An 11447-nucleotide genomic window follows, 5' to 3' on the forward strand; every position below is an offset into this window, starting at 1 on the left:
CAGCCAAGGAAGCTGGCGTCGATTCTCGCACGAAGGCAATTCCGGTGGCTGCACGAGGAAACGAGGGCGGCTCGTGTGGAGGTGGCAGGAAAAATGTAAAGCGTTTAGACGCAAGGGGAAACAGAAAAATAACTTACAGATGTCGTGGAATGGAAAAAGAAATACATCGGAAACAGCGACTCTATATAAAAAATAACGCAGCTGACAGAAAATGGAGGATATATTTAAACGCCCGGGCAGCATAGAGGAGCCCGGCTTTTACGAGTGCTATCGGTGCATTTTCGAAACGACGAGTTCCTGCTCAATATAGGAGACAGAGGCAAGTGGTAGCAGCAGTAAGCTTAATTAGGTGCAATATGGTGTATATGAGCAGCGCAGGCAAACACCGTGTCATCACGGCTGACATATTCGAGCACCATTGGCTGCGCTTTCGTCTGTTATGCTTATATACTCTGCAGTGCCCGATGTAGGAATTGGTAGTAGTGCTCCGGGGGTTTAATGTCTCTGACGACACGCGCTAACAACTGCTACTGCACGAGAACAACATGCACAATATACACGCGACAGGTATAGACAATTTTACCACTTGGCACCTTTTTCATGCACGTTCACGCTGTGAGGTGCCGAGGGTGACAGTGCCAAGTGCGAAGCTTGATAGCAGTTCCAAGCCGGCGGTATATGAAGCAGAGAACCCGCGAGCGCGCGTTCTTCGAGGCTCAAACAGCGCAGATCCAACTCACCGGTGACCCTGAGGCCAGCGAACCGCTGGAACTCCTTGACGGCGTCAACGAGGGCCTCCTCAGAGCGCAGCGCCGCCGTGCCGTTCTTGGTGGGAGCGATGTAGCCGAACTTCTCCAGGTAGTTCTGGTGGTGCAGGGAGGAAGAAGCGAGGGAACTCGTAAAGCGGGGCCTGTCTTCCACGTTTGATCTTTCAAATGCACAACAAAGAGGACTATTACCTTAGGATGCACTATTACATTGTACGCTTCCGAAGTATCAGTACGGAGCCCCTCGGACCTGTTAGGGGGCTCGGTGAGCCATATAAATGACGCGAAAACAAAAGTCGGGCGGCGTAGCTGACTTCAAGTTTCCGCGCGAGCTTACCATGGCGTCACAAATTTTGACGGAGTCTGGTCGAGCCCATTTACCTGTTTGTTGGTGAAGAAAGATCGCATTGCATTCTGAAGGAACAAGAGACTGTATAGCAACATTTTATATCCCCCAATGTCACGCCGAGCTGCAACCGCATACCTGTTGGGTGAGGGTGGTACATTGCTATCGTAACCCTAAAGCCGACTTCCGCTCTTTGAAGTCGGCGTGATGGAAATTATCGAAGGTCAACGGCGCCACGAGTTCTTGTGCCAATGTATTATCGGGCACACACACACACACACACACACACACACACACACACACACACACACACACACATATATATATATATATATATATATATATATATATATATATATATATATATATATATATATATATATATATATATATATATATATATATATATATATTAAATGATGCGTTTGTAAAACAGGCTTCAGGAAAAGACCCGGAGGAGTCACTTCTATATTCTACATTCCTTTTCTGAAGGCCTGCGAATGCACCGTGGTGCAACTACAGGTGTTGTGCCTCCTTCAAGAACTATAAAACCGCTTTTCAGAGGGCGACAGTTGCACCTCGAAGCTGCTCGAGAAATATACTTCCGTGACGCGAAGGGTTGCGCGCCAGAGTGGCCGCCGGCGCTGACGCGAGCACTCGAGGTGAAACCTTTCGAGCAGTGATGTCAGTGCTCGTGGCGACTCACTGACGACACCACTTTGTCAGCGGCCCTCTGGGTTCAGACTGGCTGAGAGAGAGAAAGGAACACCGATTCTGCATGCGAAAGTACGGCTCTGCATTTACGGTCCAGGCCGCCTAGAGACCTGAGCTGTTACACCGATCAGGTTCAGCATTTGAACATCTTGATTGCGCGCGTAAAGTGTGCGAACCCATTACATATATACATATACACACACTAAAATGTGGACATGCCGTCGTCACTCAGAGTGCTAAATAAACATTGCACTGTAATTCTCGGGTTCACTTTACGAACTTTAGAAAACTTTAACTGATTACCCAAATCGTATTTACGGAAGAGAAAAACAAATAAACTCGGAAGGAAGATATAGGACATTAAACATAGACGACGAGCAGTTGAAAAGGAGCGATTTCGCGGTGCGCCAGCCTGAAATCACGCACACTGATCGCAGTCCGGTGGCGCCAGCGCTATTTAGGCGTACACGGTACACTCGTGACCCGCTCTGTTGACTACGCGCGTCGCAACTCGCGCAAGACATCGCAAAAAAGAATAATAAAAAATAAGGACGGAGAGCTTTACACTTCTACGGGGACACCGAAACTTGCGGTTAATTTGGTAGCGCTAAGGACATTATTATACCTCAGTGTTTTCGGTGAAATTCTGCGCGGATAATATGTACCTTATTGGACACGGCATCATTCATTTCGGGACACGCTACACCGTATCTGCTAATCTTCTGGCATCGCGTAATCTCTGCTAATCTGTCCTTGCTCACGCCCACGTAGCGCGGGGCCCCGACGGCAGCGGAGGTGGCGATAACGCGAGGATCGCGCCGGCGCGGAATGCACAGCGCACGCGCGTATCGCAAAGCCTCGACCACCCGTTGCTGCACGGCCGATTCGATTGGCTTCGGGTTGCCGCTTCGCCACGGTACGGACGTTCAGCAACAGGTCAATGCCGATGACAGTTCGCATTGATTAAACGGCAAGGACGGTCGGGAGAATCATACGTAAACAGTGGCGGCGACACGCGCTTCCAGGTACTTAATTTCGGCGCCAGTGACTAAGTAATTTAGGGGAAGATAATTAGATACGTTCCCGCATGCGATAATAATAGTATAGCTGAAGAAGGAAATGCATAAATTTTAGGCACCTAGAGCAACAAAAATCACAACAAAATAGAAGGAATCACCTCCACATGATCACCATTCACGCGTTGTATACACGACAGTGCATTTAATGTGCATGATGCATTTTATTGAATTACTCCTGGTGGTGTTGGTTTACTCGGGTTCTGCTGTGTTGTTAAGAAAGGCGTATATATAAGCGTGTCACCTCAAGACTCCATCGTCTCCTCCATATCCACGTAATATTCGCATATTCTCTCGGTTGAGTAGGATTTGTTCACCTACATATGCATGATACCGGTTCATCTCAGAAAAATGGCATACACACACAAAAAAGACGACACATAAGACTAGATGACGGGCACCTGTTCTGTTGTCTAGTCTCCGGTGTAGTCTTTTACTGTGTTATTTCTTCTAAGATTAAGCTATATAGTACATAAATTTCGTACATGAGTATGGATAATAAATTAACACGATTGTCGTGCTATGAATGAACCCTTTTCGAAGCATGGAAGCGCTAACAGATCCCTGGCAAATGTCAATTTGCCGCGTAGCCGCGCGGCTTTCTGCTGGTCAGTGAGGTCTGGGTACGCATGGATCCGGCGCGCATGGGCCGAGTCGTAATGAGACCGGATGCGCGGTCGGACGTGCCGACAAGGAGACTCGTCTTCGTCAGGGCCCTGGCACAAGGTTCTATACCGTAACGAACTGGCACCCAGCTGGAGCTTGCCTGGTTCTGTCCGATCGTCTGCATCTTGCTGCGACTCCTCTTGCACTTACTGCCTATTCGCCGTCACTGCATAAGAGCGCCAACGCGTCTCTGCAGCACCTCTCGTCGTGGCGACGCAGCGGGGACTGGCTCTTATGTCAAAACGAACCCTTAACCGCGTTCGCGAGCCCCTTGCCAAACGGGCCGGGCTGAGCCAACCTGCCCCGTGAAGGCAGGTCGGCCTAGACCGACAGAATAGCGTTCACGCGACGGCCAAGTTTGAGCGCTCAGAGCCGACTCGACCCGCTTTAGTCGCGGTTCGTGTAAACGCCCTGACAGCGTTGCCGCAGCACAGCGGCGCCGTGTATTATTGACTCTGGTTGTTGGGATATGTCCTCCTCCGCGAGTGCGCCTGCTTTTGCTCTGCACTCGGGGCGGGCTCTGATCGAGCGGGCGCGTGTGCAATGCCACGTCTGAAAGCTGCTTCTCGAGACATGAAAACAACTCGCGACCGTCGCCCCGAATGATCGGGAAGGTAAGCGTCTGCGGGTATACACGTTGCTTCTTTTTGCTTCTTCGCTACCTGTACCACGGGTATTGCCTATCAATAGGTTCGAAAGGCAACGCCAGTTAAGCAGAAAAGTGGAGGGGTTAGGGAGGAGGCGAGTTCGCATCTGTCTTCGTCCCGGCGCATGCTTGGAAAAGTGACTCACTGGCGGCGGCAGCCAGAGGCCGCGAATCACGTTTCGCGCAGCTTCGCGCGCGCTTCGGTCGGTGCACGGTGGCCTTTGGTCGCCAAAACAGTCGGCAACGTAATCAGGCCGCTGTCGACGCGTTCTTGGAAGAGGGAGCGAACAAAACAGCTCTTGCTTTGCCGGCTACACTATTGATTCATGCGTGGAAAGAACAACACCGCATATAGCCCGTGAGTGAGCGAGTAAGAATAAAAGAAAAAGGGGAGGAGTGGGCGGGTCGTAGTAAAGCATGCGCCTGTGGCCTATACTACTCGGAAGCAGCGGCTGCACAACTCCCGCAAGTCAACGGTGACTTCACTCGACTTGTAAGGTAAACGTGTTCGCCAATGTCATCACTGTTGTATGCAGGGGTGGCCATAAGCCGATGTCGTCGCGCAGTTTAGTGTGATACGTGTGGCCGACATTACTGTATGGGGCGGGCGTTTACTGACAGCAACCTGCGCCATCGGCGAGGGTGCGAACATGGTCTGCAAAATGGAGAGTCTTCGGGATGCGTTTTACGTGGTGGAGAACATGAACCGTGCTTCTCAGGCGATCTCGCGGAGCGCGCACCGACGCTGCACTGGTGGGTGCCCACGACCCGGCATCATGCAGTGCCGTCGTTTCCGAAAACTAAGACCCTTACGCCTTCAACAGTTGCGCTCGGAACAAAGAGAGGGACCGTACCGGCGCACGTTCGCATCCTCACGGACGGCACTGGTGGTTGTCAGCAGACGGCGCTCGAGCATTTACTACTACTACTACTAATACTGTTATAGGATAAGCGCTGCAGCTTGTAAAGCCAGCAATGAACGCACGCAGCGTGAAAGAAGCCGGTGTTCTTTGTTCTGTTTGCTTGTTTGTTGCCCGCCGCAGAGCGAGCAGACGCGGCTCGTCGGAAACGGGCGATCGTCGTCGTCCCTGAAGTGCAAGTGGCATCGAAGCCACGCACTTGTGACGTAACGCCTAGACCTTTATAAACCGGTGCCACGATAACATCGCGCGCGCGTAAGCAACTATCCAATATACGTCTGTGCACATGACCAACGTCAACAACGCCAGGGCTATGCGTCCCGGTACGGCACGCCTCCTGATTGCTGGAGCCCGCTTTATATATATGTTGGTGCTTGCTCAACTCTGCGAAAAAGAAAGAAAAGCACCGGCACGTTCAAGGCTCTCGCCGCCACCGCGGACAGCGAGTAGCGCGAAATCTCGTACGAGCCTTGCCGGAGCGGAGTTGGTTTTGCGGGAAGGAGGGGGAACGACGGCGCACGCCCCAGTGGAGCCGCTGCGAGCGAGCGAAGGACTGGACGCCGGCTGAGCCAACACGAGGCTCGAGGTCTCGGGCCACTGCTGTTTCAGGGTCGCCCCTGAAAAGAGCCCGCGCGATCTTTCCGCACGCCACAACTCTAGGTTTGGCGCGGCGAGCGCAGTGTAAACTGTGGCCCGCTCCTTAGGCATTACGCTGTTACCGTAAATTATTGAGTAGACACTAAGCAGCAATACTATTTAGCTGATCTGTATTAGCAAAGTACGCTTTTGCAGCAACAAAGTGACCGCAATAAGGATGACCTGATGCTTCGACGCGATATACAAAAATATCAATAGGTAAAAGCAAAGCTCATTTTCGCTGATGGCAAACGTTTGACACCAAGTCAATGATCTAGACTTCTAGAAGAATACGTTAGTAGCCTAACTTGATTTACTGTCACTCTATGGTGTTTCTTTAACGAAGTAAATGATAACCGACGTATACTGAAAGTTATCGCGAAAACGCAGAAGGAAAAACCAGCTCACGTTGTAGACCCAAACATTGAAAGGGATTATACGCGCGATACGCTTGTTCAATGGTACTGTAACGAATAATGTTTTACCTTTACCTGCAAGAGAGATTTTATGAGAGAAACACCATGGGATCTTTCGATACGCCGGCTTCTACGTTCAGGGGAATAAATGACGAGCTGAAATATTTCGTGTGAAAGTGGAAGGAGCCTTCATATTTAAAGGTTCAGCATTAATAGTGAGTCCTGCTCAGCGGACTCGAAGCAAAAAAAAAAAAAGTGTTTTGCTTACAGTTGCCTTTCGGGTACAGGCAAGCATTTTGCGAGTAGCCTTGAAGTCTCCTCGAATCAAGGCGTCAGCATCAAAGTCGAATCGCTATGCACACGTGGATGAAAAGTCGTGCCGCGACCGCTGAAGTCCGACGGAGGAAATGGAAAACTCACAAAAGCCACCGTATGATTAGGCGAGCATAAAGACCCCCCAACCTATTACGCGCTCTCCCGTCCTCAACGCTGCCCATGCTGCGCAACTAAGTTCTTATTTGTTAAGGAAAACAGACTCGCTGCTTGTCCCCACCGCTTCCCTCGTGATTCACCTGCGACGCCCATTTGGCTGTCGTCCAAAGTGTGGGTAACACCCGTGGCGCATACGGGACACATGCGCGCGCCATGCTCTCTGCCCACTAATGACCGCCGTCAGTTTTTGTTAACACGCGTCGCCGCGGACTATACCAAAGAATCAAGCTACTCGTATGACGTCACACAGCAGCTGCAGCACTGCGTGCCAACGGTCCACATTCGTCTATCGACGCCATCGCTTGGCTTCTCAACGAGGAAGCGGCGTTAAACACGCGGAAGACTACTTAAAGATACACTAGCACTCGCATACGTTGACGAAGCTCCCAGGAAGCAACTTGTTTTACGGAAGCGTCTAATGATGAACGGATCGGCAAAGCGTGCCAGGGACGGCTGCCAAGCTTTTGACGTTCGCCGCTCACTTGGAATGACTCGCTCGTGACCGCGTCATCGTGGTTCTGTCAGTGTCTCTATCACGAGACATGTCAGTGCTAGGCTTCATGCTTCAGATTAAGCGGCTGTTTACAGGAGTTACCGGGGATGTAAAAGCCAAACCATGCGCAAAGCCGTCACGAAAACAATAATAATAATGAAGTGTCGTAGATGCTGTCTCTACATGGCGGAAGAAGTGCGCATCAGGCTTCTTGCCAAGCTAATGACCAACGAGGCTGCCCGGATGTTACGAAAGGTATGACACCTACCACAACGCGCCTTACAACATGTAAACATGATCCTTTAAAACTCTCCGGACCAAGGAACCATGCGCTGTCCGACATGCAAAGGAACTCAGCTGTCAGAAAGTGCCCGATCTGGTTCAAGCGCGGTGATGCACGCCTTCCGTCCTGGTTGACGACACCACGATCCTGCGCTTAGCAGCTTCAGCCCGTTCTGCCTCGTCACGGTTCACCCCCAAGAAGAAAAGGTGCTTCACCCCTGCTTCACTTTTGCTGCTAAATTAAAAAAAAAAGAAGTAATGAAAGAAATACAAGGGTGTGTGGGCCGCGCGTTTCCGAGGCGGAACCCCCTGACATCCATTAAGGGTTGCATTCAGGCATTTGCGTTTCATATGGGAGGGAGCGACGAGTTTCTCCATATGAAAACAGTAGGAGAAAAATGTGAACTATAACCAAGACTCTACGTCTACTATACGTTACAGATTCAATCATAAACCAGGCAGGAAAGAGAAAACGCAGCTTTTGTCTGCGAAGGATAAGCAGACAGGCTGGGAGGATGCGAAAGACCGGGAATCGTAGAGTTGGGGGTGGGGGAGTCGTTTGCTACGCTTTTTACAGGACTCGCGCGCTCGAAGTGGTGAACGCTTCCTCGGAGGAGACGGGGGTCTACGCTCGCATGCCGATGAGAGCGCTTTCTAGAAAGCGGCAAATAAAAAAGCAGGGAAGAAAGCTGGCATCAGAAAAGAAGACGATGGGGAGACCGACCTTGAACCCAGCGGCAGCCGCTCGCGAGCGGTTCACAAGGAGCCAGGTAAACAGGGCGACTCCCCGCAAAAAAACGACGAAGCGGCGCGGCAGAGCGGGTGCCCCTCGGCCTACCGCCCGAATAAATTACGCCCCGCATCTAACTCGCGTATACGTTCATCACTTTCCCCCAGGTGGCAAGTCAGTCAGAGGTTGCCGCACCACGGATGGGAACCCTCGGCCTCCAAGAAAGCCGCGATGGGCACGCACCAGGAATGCGACAGCGGCGTACATCTAGTCGAGGTGGGGCGCGAGATGAATAAACACCTTCGTCGCGGACGAGGGTAGCTGCTGTTACCCAGTGTTGACAAACACTGCTAGCGTCGAGAGAGAGTAACCGCGCCGTTCTTGATTCGACGAGTTCGTGGTGAAGAAAGTGCGGCAGGCATTCATATTGCTCGACCGTGGCGAACGGAACGGGAAACAGAGAAGAAACGTTGCACACGCAAGCGCTGAAGGGCGCCTTTCTTTGAAGCTATTGTGCGCGCCGCTCCCCGTCCGAGCGGAAAAAGGCCGCATGGAGGAAAGAAAATCCGCAGAGGGAAACAACTGGCCTTCGACATTCTCTAAGAGTGAGTGCTTCTAGAGAGTTGTCTTCGGTATCTCGAAAAGAAATGGTGGAACTGAGATGCGGTCTGCTTTTTCGAATCGTATGATGTTACCGACAGAGAAATCAGGAATTCAATAAATAACTGGATGACAAGAAAGGTTTTTTTGGTTAGGTAGAGCAATGAACATCAATGAAAGGATTACAGCCTACTCCTAGCTCCCACAATTATTCAGATCATCATTAGAGGGGGAAATGAGATGCGGCGTTTCCTGTAGGACAATACCTGGCTTACATGCCACCAGCAGCCGGAAGTGACTCGAAACACAAATACACATTAGCACAACGGATGCGGACGGCTGGATGAAGAGGCTATGCGCGCGCCTCTAGCACCGGTACGGGCCGAAATCGAGGGCACCCATGGGAAGGCCAAGGACACGCGGCCGAAGCACGGCAGAGAGCTCGAAGACCCCCGTCGCCACCTTGGCTCTCCGGGCAGAAACAACATAGCGACGGGCACACGTGTGTGCGGCCAAACCTAGGCGCCGGGCACGGAACTGCGTCGTTGGGCTGTTTCTGTCGGGGCCAAGACGTCGGGAGTCTTCGCGCTGCGGCACGCCAATGGGGGGAACACTGCGCTTTGGGCAACAACTTCGCAGACGACATCGGTGCCAGCAGTGGCTCGAACAAGCGTCCTTGGTCCCTTTCCTCGTCTCCGGTCGAAGTAGCGGGGCCTCGAGGCCACTCACCATGGCCATGTCGCTGGACTCCGAGGCGGCACCGGCGAGCAAAGTTGGCGAAGACGCCACGAGGAGGACGAACGGCAGCAGCATCGTGGACGGCAGGAGCCGGTACGCGTCGACTAGTCCCCGGCGGCGCATGGCTTTGTTTTGCGATCGCGTTCGTCGGCCGGCGCTCTTATGAGGGGCCTCCTTTCCCCCGCGCGCCGCGGGTGAGAGGCCAGGGACGCCCATTGGCCGCCGCGGCCGCTCTCCGGGACGGCCCGAGTCCCCCCCCTGGCAGCTCCGGCGGCGAGCAAGAGAGCGCGCAGTGCAGGGCCCGGGCCTTGAACCCGGCCCCGGAATGCGCGTCGGGGACAACAACCGAGACCGCCCCCGCACTTGTCCCCCAATACTGCTCCCGGAGCGAGGCAGTACCCCAGTCGACTTGGAGGCTGACCGCCAAACCTTTGGCACCGGGGCAAGGGGGCTCGTGCCTCATGGGCAAGCCGCCGAACAGGTGGTCCTCGCCGCAGGAGTTCGTTTCCGGCGGTGCTTCCTTCCGCACGGGCGCGGAAAAGGGTGACGTCAGGTTCGTCGGACGTCGGCCCCGAGCCGTTCACCACGATTCTCAGAGCCGGTCTGGGCGGAGTAGTGCTGCTGGGCTGGCGCACCGCCAAGCCTCCTTTTCCGCGAACGCAGTCGCCGGCGGCAGACAACAGCGACGCCGGCGGCGCGTCGCCCGTGGCCGACCAACGTCGCAGCCTCGCGCGGGGAACTGTCGCGGTCCCGGCCCGAGCGCGCCTGAACACGGCCGCGGCCTTCTCGATCCTTTCCGCCGACGCAGGCCCCCTAAAGCTGTGCTGAGGTCGTCACGCGGGAGAGCCACGGGGATTCTGGAGGGGGCAGCTGTCCCACATTGTGGGCCTGGATTCTCGAACACGCGTGGCCCGTGGACCTCTCGTTTGCGGCCAGCGCAGTCCTCACGATTAGGCGGTGCTCCACCATAGCCCTTGTTGCGTAAGGCTTAGGTTGTTGTTTCACCTTTAGCAGGACACGCCCCAGAGTGACCTCGGGAGCGTTTGTGTCATGCACGCACGGCCAGACGCGTGCTTGACGTCCCTGATCCAAGCTGTGCCTGGTTCCTGCCAAGAGACGTACAGCTTCTCGCGTACCTGACCTCACAAAATATGAGCTGGGAACTCGGCATCGCTATACTCGAGTTGAGCAGGTGTGGTGCGAGTGACCATATAGTATCTTTTCCTTCAAGTGCCTCTCAACTTGACTACAAAAGCGGGTAGCTTTTGCTGGTGTTGGAGACTGACACCCCGCCTTGCTAAAGGAACGGGCGTCGACGGCGGCCCAGGGGGCGGACGACTATTTTCGGAGTTTATGTCGGCTGACTTTGCCAGAGCACACGGCGTAAGATTAGCTCAGACAGTGAGAGCATGTCAGGGTAGGCGCACGAGCAGACAACCCGCCACTATTTTGCTACCGTACTTGTCTGCACGGGGCTAAAAAAAATAAAAATAAAGGACGCCCGTGGATATGCGGGGCGTTTCGTGCTCGCGACAAGGCTGCCATGGCGTAGCGCGTGAAGTGGGAACACAGGTGAATTGAACGTCAAGGTCTCAGGAATTAAATGAATAAAGTAAGAAATGAAATAATTCTGTAGAAAGAGAGATGAGATATTGAATGGGAGGAAGGTTAAAATTGCAGGCAGTTTTCACTGACTGTTTGTTCGAAGATGCGAACACCGTGTTGTCCCAGTCTCTATCCTGCCCCGTTATGCTGGCGCTAAAATAATATCTAAATGCTGCTGCTTAGATACACCCCGCTAGGGTGAAAAAGCAAGGAGACGGAAAAATAGACGCAAGGACCGTAAAGCACGCTTGTACAATCCAGTGATAGCACGCACTGCTGTCAGACTATTATGATGGCTTGTAGATCTCATGAACTGAGGC

The 11447-nt window shown here is 53.1% G+C and overlaps 1 protein-coding gene across 1 annotated transcript in view; it reads right to left on the reverse strand.

Moving 5' to 3' along the window:
- Positions 1–9689, reverse strand: part of Mmp1 (Matrix metalloproteinase 1) — a 31990-nt gene extending 22301 nt beyond the window's left edge. Inside the window, exons 1-2 of the mRNA XM_050190064.3 lie at positions 9514–9689; positions 741–864 (exon numbers count right to left, since the gene is read on the reverse strand). Coding sequence (XP_050046021.1) covers positions 741–864; positions 9514–9645 — 256 coding nt within the window. The 5' untranslated portion in view covers positions 9646–9689. The remainder of the gene's footprint in view (positions 1–740; positions 865–9513) is intronic.
- Positions 9690–11447: the final 1758 nt, after the last annotated feature.

The sequence above is a fragment of the Dermacentor andersoni genome, chromosome 2 (genome assembly GCF_023375885.2).
Source record: "Dermacentor andersoni chromosome 2, qqDerAnde1_hic_scaffold, whole genome shotgun sequence".
Classification (NCBI taxonomy): domain Eukaryota; kingdom Metazoa; phylum Arthropoda; class Arachnida; order Ixodida; family Ixodidae; genus Dermacentor; species Dermacentor andersoni.